General features: G+C 38.6%; 1 protein-coding gene across 2 annotated transcripts in view; it reads right to left on the bottom strand.

Annotated features, from left to right (window-relative positions):
- Positions 1 to 18763, bottom strand: part of Dcaf10 (DDB1 and CUL4 associated factor 10) — a 47376-nt gene that overhangs the window by 9266 nt on the left and 19347 nt on the right. Inside the window, exons 3-4 of one of the 2 annotated variants that reach the window (XM_042271089.2) lie at positions 17515 to 17712; positions 1115 to 1317 (exon numbers count right to left, since the gene is read on the bottom strand). In XM_042271089.2, coding sequence (XP_042127023.2) covers positions 1115 to 1317; positions 17515 to 17712 — 401 coding nt within the window. The remainder of the gene's footprint in view (positions 1 to 1114; positions 1318 to 17514; positions 17713 to 18763) is intronic. The other variant, XM_076564122.1, reaches the window with a different exon arrangement.

Genomic DNA, 18763 nt, shown 5'->3' with positions numbered 1-18763 from the left:
ATGTTTAATTTTTTTTAAAGGGCAATTTTGAACCTAAAAAGCATTAGACTTCAATAACTGTTAAATTTTATAAGTTGGTAAAAGTTAAAAATTTCAAATTAGAAATTTAATACAATTATATCTGCATTTTCCCAAGGGATTAAAAAAATTAAAAACCACACGGCTACTTATTTCTTGTGTGTGCCACAGCATGAGTGGGGAGGGTAGAGGGCAACCTGTACAAGTTGGATCTCTCAACTGTGTGGGTCCAGAGATGGAACTCAGGTTGTCAGCCTTGGTGGCTAGCGCCTTAACCCAAAAGGAATTTTTTGGAGTAGCCTGTGAACACAGGAGAAAGAATCGAACCATTTGAAGCTGATTTTTAAACAAAGGTCTTTTCACTTTGGGTTCTGATTTATAAACAGTCCTAATAATGAGTATGACTATAGGCCAGTCTTTTCATTTCCAGATGCAGATGCAATATGATGCCTATCAGATAATATTGATATAATATAGCATTTAAGGTTTTATGAGCCTCAACTTCATTTAAGTTTACTGAAATCAGCAATGAAAAAAGAACAAGGCTTTTGCAAGAGGATGCTCCAAAATGGATCAGCCTGTGAGTGGACATGGAAGTGTAGGATAGATAAGACCTAGAACTTTTTTTTTTTTTTTTTTTTTTTTTTTGGGTTTTTTGAGACAGGGTTTCTCTATGTAGCTTTTGGAGCCCGTCCTGGAACCCAACTTGTAGACCAGGCTGGTCTCGAACTCACATAGATCCACCTGCCCCTGCCTCCTCGGTGTTGGGATTAAAGGCGTGCACCACCACTGCCCGGCGACCTAGAACTCTTGAAGTGACTATAACTCAACATCTTAAGACAGGTACCACGGGCTATCACTAAGTTCAAGGCAGGGATGGTGATTCTCTGGCGAGTAGAAATCAGACAGAAATTTGAGAGTTCAGAGTCTTTCTAGATTATAAGTCAGTGTTGTTGGAGGTACACACAGATCCTCACATGTCCCTGGAAAGCCACGAGAAAGCTTCCTCAAGAACAGCTTTACCTTTCTTTCCTTTCCCCTGCTTGCACATGTACAACAGAAATCTCTGTGGCTCAGATTCTTCAGAAAATCTTACCTGAACTTGAAGTAGTTCTTCTTGCTCTCAAAATGGGATAGCTGCCTACTTCTAAAGACTTAGTTAAGTCCAGATCGTGCAAAATCAAGAGATATCCAGAGGATGTTGAGATCAACATTTTGGAACAATCTGGGGTTAATCTCATTCTCATGAGAAAACGTGTATGAAAGAATTTCTTATGTGGACACCCATCCTCTGTGCACCTAAGAAGAAATCAGACCAACAAACCTAGTGTTACCATAGGTATAATACTTTGAGTACAGTCAACTTGCTTTCCTCTTCAAGCAGAACTGAGAACCGATGAACACTTCACACATACTTCATGCTGCTTTACTTACTACCGCATCTGAATCTCCCACCCTCCTTTGGAGATCATTTTCTGAGTACATCCTCCACAGTGTTTAAGTACAACTTTGTTGAAGTCAACTCTCACTGAGGCCTCTCACTCTTTGGAACCCAGGTCTCACTGAGTGGACAGCGTAGGCTGCCAGTGGCCCTCTATGAACGTGAGGGACGACTGCATTGCTGCTGTCCACCGTCTGCTGTCAGCCTGTTACTTAGAAGACAGTTTTTCATTTTTCTTCATGGAGATTCGTGAGTTTCTAAATCTTAATATTTATATTGTTCAAATCTTCTGAAAATTTTAGTCATTATCAACATCACTTCTCACCCATTTCCTCTATTCTTTTGCAGATCCTGATGTTTGGAACATTCACATTTGATGACTCTGTTTTTTCATCTTTCTTATTTCTCTATATTGTGTTCTAGGTAACTTTTCAATTATCTACCATCTATCTAAACTATTCTTTTAAACTGTTTGTGGGGAAAAATCACCAGCACCTCCAGCAGACAGGTATGCACTCTACCAATGAGCCACAACCCCAGCCTTTTTTGGCTTCCTTAATTATATTTGGTTCTTCTTCAAGATCTGTATGCCTAGTCTCTTTGATGTCTTTTCGTTCCTTTTTAAATTTCCGTTTCGGGTTATTGTGAAAATCATGAACCATATAACAGCAACAGAAAAGCATCTAAACTTTTTTTTAATTCAGAAACTTACGTGGGGTGGGACATGCTTGTGGAGGACACGCTGCAGGGTCTGCCCTTGCCTTCACCATGTGTGTCTGTCCAAGGATGAAACTCAGGCTGCAGGCTCGGTGGCAGGTGCCTTGACCCACGGAGCCACCTTGCCAGCCCATAAAACATACTGAGAATTTTAAAATGAAGAGCTGTGACTCACTACCCAGAGGTTGAACGGTATTAGTCCGTTAAAAGGTCTTTCTACTGTATCTTATTTCCGCTTCAAGCACTCAAGTCTCATATCTATGAGAACATGGGTAACTAGTTACTGTGTTTTAGTCTCCTATATTGTCTCTATCCTCCAAAATCTTCCTAGTTATGTTTCCTCTAGGAGAAGTTTTTCTCAATCATCTGATTATCATTGGATGCCCACTCATAGTTTAAGAGTAAGGGATTCAAGCCACCGGGAACTCTGAGTACAACAGGGTAGGGTGAAGCCATTTCCGAGGAAGCTCTTAGTGCTTAGATCTTTGGGGGCAACAACTGAAAGAAATAAAAATGTCTGGGCTTAACATTCAGTGTGCATTACCACTTAATTCTCTTGGTTTTGGCAAGGCACTGAAGCCTCCAGCTGTATCTGGCATCCTTCAATATGGCAATATTTTCTATATTGCCCTCTTTACAGAAATAGAAACTTCTGGTAAAATGATGCACTGCCCATTAGGAGGGGTGGAGAGTAGAGTTGTAAGTTCCTAAATATTTCTCTTTAGCTACCCACTTTGAGTACAGGACACCTACAGTTGCCAATTCCTGTGGTTTTTGAGGATTCTGGGTAAACTAACTAAAAATTTTAACTTTTCCCTCTGCAACTTAGGATTTAGTTTTCTTTTTTTAAAATTAATTTGATTTGTGTGTGTGTGTGTGTGTGTGTGTGTGTGTGTGTGTGTGTATGTGTGTGTGTGTATGTGTGTGTGTGTATGTGTGTGTGTGTGTGTGACACGTGCAGGTGCCTGGGGAGGCCAGAAGACGGTGCTGGATCCCTTGAAGGTATAGTTCCAGGTGGCTTGAAGCTGTAGTTACCAGCAGCTGTGAGTCACCCGCCACGGTGCTGGCAACAGGACACGGATCCTCTGGAAGGAGGTACTCTCAAACTCTGAACCATCTCTCCAGCCCTAGGATTTAGCTTTCTTGGAATTCTTGAGTGAAACTGCCTAAACTGCAGTTGCTAAGTCAGCTGCCATTCACCCACCTGCCTCCCAGCCTCTAAAATCCTACTGTCCAGTCCAGTCTCTTCTCTTTTCCTATCATATTGAGTTGCCCCACCCGCTTTGGTTTTTGAGACAGGATCTCACTAAGTAGCCTTGACTGACCTGGAACTTATTATGTAGACCAAATTGGAAATGAACTTGCTGAGATTCTACTGCTTCTGGGATTATTGTAGTTTTTGAGTCTCTTATCCATAGGTTTTATTTAAATCTTATAAAGATTTAAATTTAGGTCTAACAATTAACATAATGGCCATCCATTTTCTGTGAAATTATATACTGTAGCTACATGTGGAGACACACCTGTAGTTCTGGCACTCTGGAGGCTAAGGCAAGAAGACCTTGAATTAGAGACTAGCTTGGTCTACATAGTAAGTTCCAGGCCGGTCTGAGTGGATCAGGAAACCCCATCTCAAGATATATATAACAATCTGGGTATGGGGTGGCATATGCCTATAATCACAGCTCTTGGAAGGATAAGGCTGGAGGATCAGGAGTTCAAGGTCATCCTCAGTTACCTTATAAGTTGGAGGCCACTGTGAATTGTAAGAGACCCTGTCTCAAAAATACCCCCCCAAAATAAATAAATAAAAAAACTGGGTGGTGGTGGCACACGCCTGTAATCCCAGCACTCGGGAGGCAGAAGCAGGCGGATCTCTGTGAGTTTGAGGCCAGCCTGGTCTCCAAAGCGAGTTCCAGGAAAGGTGCAAAGCTACACAGAGAAACCCTGTCTTGAAAAACAAACAAAAAAACCAAAAAAAAAAAAAACCAAAAAAAATCAAAACAAAACCCCAACCACCAATCAAACAAACCAACTAAAAATTATGTGTGTGTATATGTATGTATACACACATACAAAAACAACAAAAAAGAAAACATTTTTAACTATTTGTAAGGATATACTCACAAGAAAATGGAAACATGATTGATTTGTACATTATCTTAGACCTAGTAATCTTTAGTTGGTTTTGTTTGTTTGTTTTGTTTTTCTCCAATATAGGGTTTCTCTGTGTAGCCCTGGCTGTCCTGGAACTGGCTCTATAAGCCAGGCTGGCCTTGAACTCAGAGATCCGCCTGCTTCTGCCTCCCGAGTGCTGGGATTAAAGGCGTGTGCCACCACTGCCTGGTCTTTAGTTATTTTTAATTGAGTAAAACATGGTGTATAAAATTGTATATAAAAATTGTATGTACTTATGGTACACAACATTTTTCTTTTTTTGTGGTGCTAGGGAACAAACCCAGGGCTCACACACACACTAAACCTGTGCTCTACTACTAAGCTACATTCCCAGCCCATAACATGTTTGGAAATGTCTACACTGTTAAGCTAATAATTAACTTACGTATTACTTTATATACTTTCAGGAATTTTTTGTTTTGTTTTGAGACAAGGTCTCTCTACATAGCCCAGGTTGTTCTGGAACTCACTATGTAGACTAGCCTGGCTTTGAACTCACAGTTATTCCTGCCTTTGCCTCTCAAGTACCAGGATTAAAGGCGTGTGCCATTAAGGCCCTCTGTCGGGGATTTTCAAGTGTTATACACTGTTATTAACCAGGGCTTCTATGTTACATACTCTGCACCTCCTGAATTTGCTCTCCCTAGCTGAGATTCTGTCTGCTGGCCAAGCTCTCCCTCCACACCAGTTCTTAGCTCCCTAGGTAACGCACCGCTGTTCCAGTCACTGCTTCTCCAAGTCTACTTTCCTAATCTGCCATTCCATGTCTAGCTTACTTCACTCAAGATGTGTCCACTAGGTTCATCTATGATCCTGAAAAAGATTTCCTTGTTTTAAGGGTCTGAATAATATTCTGTGTGCATGTATCACGTTTTAAAACCCACTCATCCGTTGGATGCTGTACAGTGAATGAGTGAGTACAGAACCTTAGCAGCCGACGTAAGCTCCTCTAGATGGGTGCCTAGTAGAGACTGCTGGGTCATTATGGGAGTTTTCGGTCTTTTTTAGGAGTGTCATACTTTTCCATAATTTATTTCTAATAATTTTGGTTACTAATTCTCGGATTTTTCTGTATAGCTAAGGGGTTGGAGAGCTATGGCTATGGAACAAACCTGGTCCGTTGGCTGTTTTTATACAGTGTGCACGCACACAGCCACATCAATTCACCTGTTGTCCCTGTGTGACTGCTCAGAAAACATACGACCAAAAGCTAAAGTATTTATTACTTGGTCTGTCACAGACAGTCTGTCAAAACCTGAGAGTCACATGATCTGCGGATAATATTAAACTCCAATCCACATACACACACGATGATTTCCTTTGACTGCACCATCCCACTCACGATGCCGACTGACAGCGGTAATGGTGGGCATAGTCTCTCCTGATTTAGAGAGACCATAGTCTCTCCTGATTTAGAGAGACTTCTGGAGGTTCACCATGAAAACTGTCCCGAGGTACTGAGATGGCAGAGGGCTTGTCTAGCATGCACAAAGCCCGTGTTTGATCCAACAGCACAGAGGCTGACTATGGAGCACACACCTGTAATCTCAGAACCCAGGTGGAGGTAGCATAAGAAAGATGTTCAAGGTCATCTTTGGCTAGAGTTTCAGACCAGCCTGAGCTAGAAAACTTGTCTCAAAGAAAAAAAAAAGTACTGTGAATTTCTACTTCTGTTTTTTTTTTCTTAACGATTTTTTTTTTATGTGCACTGGTGTTTTGCCTGCATGTATGTCTGTGTGAAGATGCCAGATCCCCTGAAACTAGAGTTACAGTTTGTGAGCTGCCATGTGGGTGCTGGGAGTTGAACCCAGGTCCTTTGGAAGGGTAGCCAGTGCTCTCAACCGCTAAGTCATCTTTCCAGCCCCTCTACTTCTGGAATAATTAACACACCATAAAATCTGCTCATTTTAAGTGTACAGTTAATGACTGTTAGTAAATTCAGAATTGCACAATCAATATAGCTTTACATTTTCAGCATCTTGATAGTCTTCCTGATCATCATTAGCAATCATTCCTTGTTCAATGCCCAGACCTAGGCAACCACTAATCTAATTTTCTTTCTTTTTTTCTTTGAGACAGGGTTTCTCTGTGTAACAGTCCTGGGACTCTCTCTGTAGATCAGGCTGGCCTTGAACTCACAGAGATCCGCCTGCCTCTGCCTCCCAAGTGCTAGGATCAAAGGCGTGCGCCACCACCGCCTGGCCACTAATCTAATTTTCATCTCCATTATTTGTCTGGTTTATACACATAGTCTTACAATAAGTGATTTTTTTTTTTTTTAAAATTCCACTTCCTTTTTACTTATAATATTTAGGGGTTTTTCCCTACTGTAACTCACATCACTATTTGGTTCTTTTTCATTACTAAATGAAATTTTTAAAATTAGATATGCTACTTTTTTGTTTGTATTTTTGAGGCAGGGTCTCTCTACATAGACCTTGCTGTCCTGAACTCACTATAGATTGGGTTAGCCACTATCTCCCCAGTGCTGGATTAAGGGCATGCACCACCATGCCCAGCTGATACACTACCTTGTGTTAATCTATTTATCGCTTGAGAGAGAACAGATTGGCTCCATTTTTGGAGGCAATTATGAAGAATACTACTGTAAACATTCATGTACAAGTATGGGTGTACACATATATGTTCATTTTCTTGAGTAGACACAGCTAGGAGAGAATTGCTGGGTCATAGGCTAACTATAATTTAATATCTCAATAAGCTGGCAAACTGAGCCAGGCATGGTAGTGCAGAGCTCTGAAGGCAGATATAGGCAGATCTCTCTGAGTTGGAGGCCAGCCTGTTCTACATAGTAAGTTCCAGGACAGCCAGGAACATGTAGAAACACCCTGTCTCAAAACAAACAAACAAACAAACAAACAACAAAAGGAAGCTGGTAAGATGTAATTCCACTAATGAGAATTCTAATAATGAGGTTTTCAGTAATGAGTTCCTGTTCTCCACATTCTTGCAATTGTTATTAATAATATTGAGTCTTTCAGTCACAAACATGTAGTATCTCTCCATTCATTTATAACCTTTTTTCTTTTAGCAATGCTTTAGTTTTTACTGCAGAAATCATATACACGTCACATACATGTACACACACATTTATTTATTGTGTTAGGAATCAAACGCAAGGCATCATGAATAGGCAAGCATTCTCCTGCTGAGCCCAAATCTTACACTTTTGTTAAATTTATTCCTAATTATCTTATTTTTTTCTGATACCATAGTGAGAAGGAATTTTTTAAAATTCACCTTTGGATTGTTTTTCTACTCATTTATAAAAATACAATTGGATTTTGTGTATTAATCTTATGTATCTGCTTATAAGTTGGAATACAGTTGGGTTCTGTATATTAATTTTGTGTATCTGCTCATAAATAGATATATTTGTATATTAATCTTGTGTATTTGCTCATAGGTAGAAATACAATTGGGCTTTGTATATTAACCTATATGTGTTCATATATAAAAATGCAACTGAGTTTTGTATATTAATCTTATATCTTGTGGACTTGCTGAAATTAGCTCTAGGGATTTTGTGGACCCATCGGATTTTCTACATAGTATGCAGATCTTTTGCAACTGAAGACTGATGTATTTCTCTGCAGTCTGGATACATTTTATTTTTCCTGTCTGTTTGCACCTCCACGGCAATGCTGTTCCCTCAGTACAATTTGGACAAAGTGGTGCTAGTTCTGTCCTCAATCTTATGGGGCTTTGAGGCTTTCAACATTAAGTATTTATGACTTAAGTCACAGGTTTGTCATAGGTGTTAGGTTGAGGAAGTTCCTTTCATTACTAATTGTATCACAAAAAGTTGTTAGTCTTGTTTTAAAGTACTTTTCTGTCTTCACTGGGATGATTATATGGGGTTTGAACTTTATTAAATACAATGTATTACATTAATTGACTTTTGGACATTAAGTCAATTTGCATTCTTAAAATAAATTCTATTTGATTGTAGCACATAATACTTTATATATGTTGCTCAATTTGATTTTCTTTTTAAATTTGATTTTCTTTCTAAATGACTTTTAAAATGAACTTTTCAGATAATTTCATACATGTCTATAATGCATTCTGATTACTCTCACCGCACCGATACTGATTGAGGGATTATTAATCAGTAGTTGTTTATTTGATTTTGGTGACAGGATAATACTAGACCATGATGGCTATTCTAAGAGGGTTTGCTTTTATGTTTTTATTTAATTTTTGAGAGCTTTATATAATATATTTGATCATATTTTCCCCTCTCCCAACTCCTCAAAGGTTTGGGCTGGGAAATGTTGTATTTTCTGGTTGGTAAAACTCATTAGTAAACTCATTTGGGCCTGGTCTTTTAATTATGAGAAGATTTTTAAATCATCAATTCATTTATTTTTATTTTTAACTTTTTACTTTTTTTTATTTTTTGATTTTTTCCAGACAGGATTTCTCTGTGTAACCACCCTGGTTATTCTGGAACTCACTCTGTAGACCAGGCTGGCCTCACAGAGATCTGCCTGCTTCTGTCTCCCGAGTGCTGAGATCAAAAGTGTGTGCCACCACCACCGCCCAGCTTCAGTTCAATTTCTTTAGCTCCTGCAAGTCTGTATATCTAGATTTAAAAAAATGAGTGTCCTGTCAATTCTAGTAATGTGTCCTAGGTATCTGCTTACCTAAATTGTCTAGTTTGTTGCCAAAAGATGTTCACACTACTCCCTTATAATCCTTTAGTTTCTAAGTATCTTTTATTTAACAATCTTTTGTTTGCTTTTAAAATAAGATCTTGCTATGTGTACCACAGGCTGGTCTCAAACTCATGATCCCTCTGTTTTAGCTGACATGTGGGTGCCACTATTTCAATTTCTGTTAACTTGGTGGTACTATACTCTGTTCTGTTTTCTTTTTTTCCAGACAGGGTTTCTCTGTGTAGCTTTGCGCCTTTCCTGGAACTCACTTGGTAGCCCAGGCTGGCCTCGAATTCTTTTGTTTTTTAATTATGACTGAATGTTGAATTTTATAAAACAGAAAGAATCATATAAATGTATCTAGTTTATCTGTTAATATTATTAACAGATATAATATAATATCTATTCATTTTTAGAATAAATTCAACTTAGTTTTGGTATTTTTGATTAATATCTTCTAGGATTTAATTTTTTTATTTAAAATATTTTTATCATCATTCATATTACATACTGGATTTTCTTTTTTCCTTCTAACACCATCTTTGTTATATTTAGCTGCCAAGTCGTACTATAATAGCTTTATACATGAGTTACAAATCTACTTTTTTAGAACCTGACCAGTTTAATTAGAATGTTATTTACAATATTTGGTAGACTTCACCTATAAAACCATCTGTGCTACTTTTTTATTAGTAAATAGGTTTTAATTAATTTAAAATTTTGGTAGATATGTTTTAAGATTTCTTTTTAAAATTATGAATATACGTACTATGTCCTGTGTGGGTACACTCATGTGAGTGCAGGTGCCCATGCAGACCAGAGGAGATTGGCATTGGATCCCCTGAAGCTGGAGTTGCATGCCACTGTAAGCTGCCCATTGTAGGTGCTGGAAGTCAAACTGTGTCCTTTGAAAGAGAGTAAGAGTTCTTAACCGCTTAGCTATCTCTCCAGGCCCCAATTTTTGTCATTTTGTAATGGTCAAAGCAAAAATAATGTCCAATACTGTATAAACACTGGGTAGTTAGAATAAATGTGAGTGGAACGGGGTCTTTGAATGGGATGACTGTGTAAGGAGACCTCAGCTACTAGATCATGGGATGAAGAGTGGGTACCAGAAGGTACAGGGTATGACTTAAGAGCACAGATATTTATGAATTAGTACGGCAGAAATTCACAATGTGTGTACTGGCATCAAACCTAGACACTAGAGCAGCTATGTATCTGAGGCCCGGCAAGGTCAATCCGCTAACAACAGCTTCTGCTGAACCAGGGAACGCTGGTTAAATATCTGACTTGGGAAGAAGTCAATCCTCATTGGTCAGTTTTACTCAGGTGCTGTTTTTTGTTTGTTTTGATTTTATTTGATTTGTTTGAGACAGGATCTCACTATGTAACCCAGGCAGGCCTGAAACACTCTATAATCCTCCTGCCTCAGTCTTCCAAATGCTAGGACTATATGAATGTGCCATTATACCTAGTTTCTAATGCATATGGAATAAGATGTCTAGTTCATCAAAGCTTTAAAGTATATTGTTATAAAAGTGTTGCTGATTTTTTAACTTTTAAATGATTTTATTATTTATAGTGCATGTATGTGTGGGTATGTGTGCACCTGTGGAGGACTTTCAGAAGTGGGTTCTCTCTCTCCATTATGTTGGCCTGAGGGCAGGGGGATTGATTCAGGTTGTCAGGTTTGGTGGGAAGAGGCTTTATCTACTGAGTCATTTCACTGGCCACAGTTTTGTCGTTTTGAGACAGGGTCCTATTGTGTACTCCAACCTGGCCCTGAACCTATGATCCTCCTGCTTCAGGCTCAGTGTTGGGATAACAGGTGTATGTCACCACATCTAGCTCACATTCCTTTTCTCATTGCTAGTATTGTTCAATTTTGTCTTCTCTTTTGATGAATCTTATCCCCTCCTCTATTTGATTTAGCTTTTTCAAAGAACAGATTTTTTTTTTAATCTTATTGTATTTTCTTTTTTCTTGTTTTTTTTTTTTTCCCCCCCGAGACAGACTCTCACTCTGTAGCCTTGGCTGTCCTGGAACTCATAGAAATCCACCTGCCTCCGCCTCTCAAGTGCTGAGATTAAAGGTGTGCACTAGTGTGCCTAGCTGCATTTTCATTTTCATCTATTTTTTTTAAATGTGCATTGGTGTTTTGCCTGCCTGTATGTCTGTGTGCGGGTGTCAGATTCCCTTGAGCTAGAGTTAAGACAGTTGTGAGCTGTCAATGTGGGTGCTGGGAATTGAACCTGGGTCCTCTAGAAGAGCAGCTAGTGCTCTTAATCACTGAGACATCTCTCCAGCCCTGTATTTTCATTTTCAATACTGATGTTATACTTCTATTTTTTATTATTTCCATACATCTTTATTGAGTTTACCCCATTTTTCCTTAATTTCTTTGAATAAGTTCATTAACTTTCAGTCCTCTAATTTCACTACACCTGGGACTTTCTCTTTCTTTCCCTCCCAGATGGAATCTCATCATATGTAGCCCAGGCTAGCATCAATCTCATCCTCATGCCTCAAGCTCTCAAATGCTAGAATTACAGTGTGAACTACCATGCTAAGCTAAATGTAGGCACTTCTAATAACTGTGTTAATGAAATTGTCCTGATTTCAGAGAAAATACTTTGGGTGACAGCATTTCTTCGATAACTACTATGCAGTTTAATACAAGTTGTTTTTTTATTTCTCTATTGGTTCTAGGTCTGTCTGAAGACATATATGTTAGGGAATATTATTTTAAGGTGTGTTACTTTTGTTTATGTTCCATTTGTCTAACTCTATGGAGCTGGGTTTACCGTGCCTGTCTAAAACAGTTGATGGTCCTAATAAAGAGTTGAATGGCCAATAGTGAGGCAGGAGAGAAAAACAGGTGGATCTGGCAGGCAGAGAGGATATATAGAAGGGGAAATTTGGGAGAAAGAAGTAGCCAGAGAAGGAGGACATCCAGGGCCAGCCACCCAGCTACATAGCAAGCTACAGAATAAGAGTTACAGAAGTAAGAGCGGGAAAAGCCCAGAGGCAAAAGGTAGATGGCATAAATTAATGAAAGCTGGCAAGAAACAAGCCAAACCAAGGCCAGACATTATAATTAAGAATAAGCCTCCATGTGTGATTTATTTGGGAGCTGAGTAGTGGCCCCCCAAAAGAGATAAAGAAAAAACAAATATACAAAAAACAAACATTTTGGCATACTAATATGGCACTTGAATATCCCCAGGACCTGAGAAAGCTGGAAAAAAAAAGGGGAGGCGGGTATGGTTCTTTTAAGATTTTCGGCCAGACAGCTTCTGCTGGTCAATGAGCCTTTGAACAGCCAGTACATCAAGTAGGAACAAAAAACTAAGTAAAAATGCCTGCTATAGTGCAAGCATCGGCATTCTAGAGCACTAGGAAGGTTGAACACAGTTTTTGGTCATACACCTCTGACTGGGCTATGAGCTTTAGGCCTGGCCTTCACTAGTCCAGAAGTGGGCAGAGCTAGCCAAGAACCACTCACAGAGGATCCAGGTGTAGGTTAGCAGTTTAAAAGTTTGCTTGTGTAGTCAAAAGACTAGAGATATGGAGTAAAAGAGGTCCAGATTGGAAAAACAAACAAACAAACAACCCACCTCTAAATAGGTTACAGTGTGTTTAACAAAGTGTGTAGGCTTAAGAAAGAAAGAAAAGGGGTATGGACAGCCATAGAAAGAAATAAATAGTTTTAAAATAAAGTCTTTAAAGACAGAGTAAAAGTAAGATTAATATTTTTTTTTTTAAAAAAAAAGCCATGTAGAGATGGGAAATACACATGAAATCTGGATCCTGTATGTTACTGTGCTGATTTTGAATTTTTTGAATGGTAATGAGCAAAAGACAGCTGCCGGCAGACATGGGCTTGTGAGCAGGACTGTAAAATTGAACCAACCAAGATACGTTAGAGCTATCTTAACTTTAAAAAAGTAAAAAAAAAAATATTTGTCAAAGCTGGGCGGTGGTGGCGCATGCCTTTAATCCCAGCACTTGGGAGGCAGAGGCAGGAGGATCTCTGTGAGTTCGAGGCCAGCCTGGGCTACCAAGTGAGTTCCAGGAAAGGCGCAAAGCTACACAGAGAAACCCTGTCTTGAAAAACCAAAAAAAAAAAAAAAAAAAAAAAAAAAAAAAAAAAATTTGTCAAATGGAAATCAAAAATGCTTTGGAGTTTTGTTCCCACAGGTAATAAGAGGCTGTGGATTCCTTCAGGAATGAGAGGCATCAGGTGTGATCAGGGGTGAGACCTCCTGAATCTTGACAGGTGATATCCATCAACAAAGATTATAGCTGGTCTTCCCAAGGATTTGGTCATTATCTCAAAATTTTCTCTCTGGGTCCCTAAAGATGCTTCATCCACAGACAGCAAGAAGCAGTCTAAAGAAAATGATACCCACATTCCCAAGAGTTAAGGAGGAGAATGAGTGGTTTTAGTTATTTGGTGGATTATGGATATTTGTTATCATTTAGGGGAATATAGAATATTGATACAAATTTAAAGTTATTTTTGTTACATTGTATATATGTTTCTACTCTTGTTTAAAGGATTTTTGTATATTAATGAAAATTTAAAGTTATTTTTGTTACAACATATTGTATGTATGTTTCTATTTTTGTCTGAGATATTGTGTCTATGCAGTTCATTTGGAAATGTAGGATGAAGTTATGGTTTTTGAAAGCTATTATTATAAACTATATAGGATAATCAGGAAACATAGGTTAGTGGTTAGTCATGTATAACATATTTGTAGATATGTTAAGCATGCTTTCTAGATCATATAGAGATATATTTGAGATAGACAGATGGCCTTCAAACCTTTCAAAGACCTACAGAATATGGCATTTAAAATGTTTTGTTAACTTAGGGCTTTTCATGACAATGAGGCACATCTGTTCCTGGTAGCAACAATTTACCTCAGAGATGATGGGCATTGTAGAAACTCCTTATGGAGTTTGCTTTCATTGTGGCAAGGTTAGCCACTGGTCAAACTGTTCTTGCCTTTGATGGCTTGACTATGTGCTGTGCAGACTGGACATGCAGGACACATAGGAAAAAGACTGTTGAACTTTGCCAAAACAAGGCAGGACACTCCTTCAAATTTCCTGCTCCACTGAAAAGTCTGCCATATAGTCTGGGCCTATAGGCTGAAGATGGATGCCCCAACATTGCATAGGAACCTTGGGTGACTGTCCAGGTAGCCGAATGTTTCTGTTGTTAGGTAATATTATAGTCTTCTGGGTCTTTGATGGAGTTGAAGACTAGATAGTTATAGTTGCAGTTTTCCTTAGTTATGATAGAAAGTAAGTTAGGTGTAAAACTTTGGATTCACTAAGATAAGATAGATAATGCATTATTCTCTTTGCATATGTCAACTACAAATGGACAGAACATTGTAAATGTAATTCCTACTTGACACCTGTTTTTCTTGTATGTAGTCTTACTATGTTAAAGTTAAAACCTTTATTTTTATTAGACACAAAGAGGGAAATGTTGGGGAATATTATTTTAAGGTGTGTTACTTTTGTTTATGCTGCATTTGTTTAACTCTACTGTGCCTGTCTAAAACACCCGATGGTCTAATAAGGAGCTGAACAGCCAATAGTGGGGCAGAGCAAAGAAATAGGCAGGGCTGGCAGGCAGAGAGGATAAATTGAAGGAGAAATCTGGGAGGGAGAAGGAAGAAGTAGCCAGAGAAGGAGGAGAACTCCAGGGGCCAGTCACCCAGCTACACAGCAAGCCAAGGAGTAAGAGTAAGATTTACAGAACTAAGAGAGTGGGAAAAGCCCAGAGGCAAAAGGTAGATGGGATAAATTAAGGAAAGCTGGCAAGAAACAAGTCAAGCTAAGGCCGGACATTTATAATTAAGAATAAACCTCCAAAGCCGAGCAGTGGTGGAGCACGCCTTAAATCCCAGCACTCAGGAGGCAGAGGTAGGTAGATTTCTGTGAGTTTGAGACCAGCCTGGGCTACAGAGTTCCAGGAAAGGCACAAAGCTACATAGAGAAACCCTGTCTTGAAAAACCAAAAAAAAAAAAAAAAAAAAAAAAAAAAAGAGAGAGAGAGAGAGGGAGAATAAGCCTCCATGTGTGATTTATTTCGGAGCTGGGCAGCAGGGCCTCCAAAAAGAGCAGAATTCTAAAAAACGTATATGTCATGTTTACTAATATTTAAATTTTCTAAAGCCTTGCTCGATTTTTAAGTCATTTTTAAAAAGCATGGTGTGTGTGTGTGGGGGGGGAGTGTATCATGGCATGTGTATGGAGGTCAGAGGTCCCTCCCTCCTTCTACATTGATGTGGGTTGTGGGGATGGAACCCGGGCCCCCAGACATGCAGAGCAAATGCCTTCTCTACTAATCCATCTCCCTGGCCTGTTTAAAAAGGTCTACCTTATCTATTAGAAAAATGAGAAAACGGACCTGACATTTTCTATTGATTTTTTTTCCTTGTAATTCTGTCAAGTTTTGCTTCTAATAAGTTTTATTTTTTGGTAATACTCTAGTAAAACTAGTCTTTTAATATAGGACCTTTTTATTGGTTATAATACTTCTTTCCTTAAATACTATTTTGTCTGCTATTACTACAGCCACAGCTGTTTTCTTCTGATGAATACTTATCAGTTTTCTTCCCTATTCTGTTTTCTGGTTTTGTTATATTTTATGTAGCTCATCTAGAGAACACACAGTTTGATATTACTGTTTAATCTACCACTATATTTTAATTGGCTCCTTTAGTGGTAGGGATTGAACCTAGGGCTTCACACATGCTAAGCAGGTACTCTGCCTTTGAGCATTGGCCCTTTTATTACATTATTTTGAGACAAGGTCTTACTAAATTGCCTAGTTTTGCCTTAGTGTTTTTGCCTCAACATTCCCAGTAGCTAGGATTACAGATCCAGCTTGTTTTTGTTTTCTGAGACAAAATGTTACTATGTACCCCAGACTGGCCTTCAATTCTTCCTGCTTCAGATTCCCAAGCACTTGGATCACAGAAATGTGCCATCAGTGTGGCCTGTTTGCTTTTTAAATGACCCTATCCACCCAATTTTCTGCTTCTCTTCGACTGACTGTTTATTAGGTTTTCACTCTTCTTCTAATTTGGAAATGATTACTTATATTCCTATTCAAATTTTCTTCCTAAATTAACCCCCCACACTTTTACATCTGCATTTTAAAAGGTGTGTTTGTATTTGTTGAAAAACAGTAACTCTGTCCTTCACTCAAACCATTGGGTGTACCTAGAAATTTTTTTTTACTAAGAATATCTCCTTTTTAACATAACATCTGAAGACTCTAATATGTCAACTATATTAACAATTTACCACACCACTCTTAGTGACAAGCACAACTTCAAGCACCACCACCAAAGCTTCACCCCTGCAAACACTTTTTCTGTAAGCAAACATGTTCTTGCAATGCTCCATAGCTGAGGTCACTGTATACACTGTGCTGTGCACTACAGGATACTGAGGAACTGTGGTCCTGCCAAGCGGGTGCCAGCAGGTATCCTTTTCCTTCCACAGACAACCCAAACAATACCATGTGTTATTTCTAAACACCACTTCTAGATCAGAATCATTCCACATAAAAACTGCTTTTTTAATGCAGAAAATAAATACGTTTAGAATCAAATGACCAAAGAATGAAGAATATTTTTGTTTCACATAGGAAATAAAAATATTTTCCCTTATATTTAGGAAATTCATTTTATAAACCAATCTTTCTCAGTAGAGATATGCCTTGGTCTCATGTAACTTCCTCCATTTTCTTTAGTTTTGCAGTGGTGGGCCCGTGCAGGCTAGAAAAGATCTCTCTGCCAATGAACTATATATATATAAAATCTTAGTTCTAAAATCTTTATACATGACTAAATGTAATCAAAGAAGGAACCATGGTTTGGTGTTTTTAGTTTCCTCCTCCTCCTATTTTTTTTCTTTTAGACCAGGTCTCTCTACATTGTCCTGCCTGTCCTGGAACTCTCTATGTAGCCCAGGCTGGCCTTGAATTCACAGAGATCCGCCTGCCTTTGCCTCCCGAGTGCTGGGATTAAAGGCGTGTGCCACCACACCTGCTCCCCCCAACCCATGCCCTCCAGACAGGAGCATCTCATGTAGCTCAGGCTGTCCTCCAAGTTGCTATGTAATCAAGTATGACCTTGAACTTTTCATCTGTGTCTACCTCTGGAGTGCTGGGATAACATGCTTACATCACCATGTCTGGTTTTATGCGGTGATGAGGAGCAAACACCAGGTTTCATGCATGCTAAGTAAGCACTCAATCAGCTGAGCCATGTCCCCAGCCTAGGAATCACTTTCCCTTGTTTTTCTTCCCCAACAAAGCTTAACTTTTTGACACCCCACTCCCCGACTCTAGATCAGAACACTGAACTTGTTCACCACCTTTTAAAGAGAAAAAAAAGTTTTACAGTATCACATTCCTAACATAGTCTCCTATTTACAAACCTGTTAGTGTCCCAAATAATGACATTTCCATCAAATCCTGATGTTACTAAGAGTCTTGTATTAGTATCATATTCGATGTTCTTCACCCAGCTAGTGTGACCATGTAAAGTGCATACTTTGGTGTTCAATTTTCTCAGATCCCACAGTGCTATTGTAGTATCATCAGAGCAGGTAGCAAATAGCCGGTTATCAAGAAATCTACAAAAGCAGAAAAGAAAAACTGGTTCATTTAATCTCTACTTTAGAAAATATGACTTTAGAAACAATCTCTAATTACCAATGGGAACCAAAGGACTGCAACCTCCCTGCAGAACCCCAGCGATTCTGACACAATAGACAGCGACCTTTGTCCACACAGCCAGACTGCTACTAGAGATGTACTATAACTGGCCCATGTCACTGTTGATTTTATTTGAAACTAGAAATTGTGAATAGGTGTTTGGAGCACAGCTGGTAGAAAGAAAGAAAGAAAAGAACTCCAGAATCTGCCTAGGAAATGAAAAAAGAAAATTTCATAGAAAACAGATTTGCTCAAGGGGACACTGTATTAGACAAATGATTCTAATAATAGAGATTTGCTACAAGTAATGTCTCTTCCAACTAACAAGTTTACATACAAACATTGTGACTCAAAGTGCCATCATTTCAATCTATTAACTCAAAAGCATTCCCCAAATAATCTCCCATGGCAACATTTTATTAGTCAAGACTGTAAGATGGACTTAGGCTATAATGCAGACTTTTTATAATTTTTACTAATTTCCCAACCCTTAGTAACAACATACAAACACTTATAACTGACCACTCACTTTTGTTTATGTCTAATTTAATAGTAGTATGGTATCTTTAGCAAATATTGTTACATATAACTTCATAGTCTCCGGTAGAACAAATGAATGCTGGAGCTTCTTCCAACATAAAATTATATATAATTCTATGTAACAACATCACGACCTTACTGCAATTTACCATGGTTTTATTTGTCTCCTTCTTGTTTATAAATCTCTAGTCTATTCTCAGGCTATCTCCCATCCAAGTACTAAGCAGGCTTAGTTTCTCCTCAGAAGCTCTGCACGTGAACTTGCTTAGCACATTGGAGGCGGTGTGGCCATACACTTATCATGGCTTTAATTCTAGGCCCACCTTCCTCTTCTTTCTTAATTTTGTTTTCTTTTTAATATTTAACTGTCATCTCCAGGAAGCCAGATGCTTTTTTTTTTTTTTAATTAAATTCAGCCTTCTTTATCCA

The sequence above is a fragment of the Peromyscus maniculatus genome, chromosome 2 (assembly GCF_049852395.1).
Source record: "Peromyscus maniculatus bairdii isolate BWxNUB_F1_BW_parent chromosome 2, HU_Pman_BW_mat_3.1, whole genome shotgun sequence".
Classification (NCBI taxonomy): Eukaryota; Metazoa; Chordata; class Mammalia; order Rodentia; family Cricetidae; genus Peromyscus; species Peromyscus maniculatus.
Note: the sequence above shows the minus strand (reverse complement) of the source record. Positions and strands in the feature narration are given on the sequence as shown.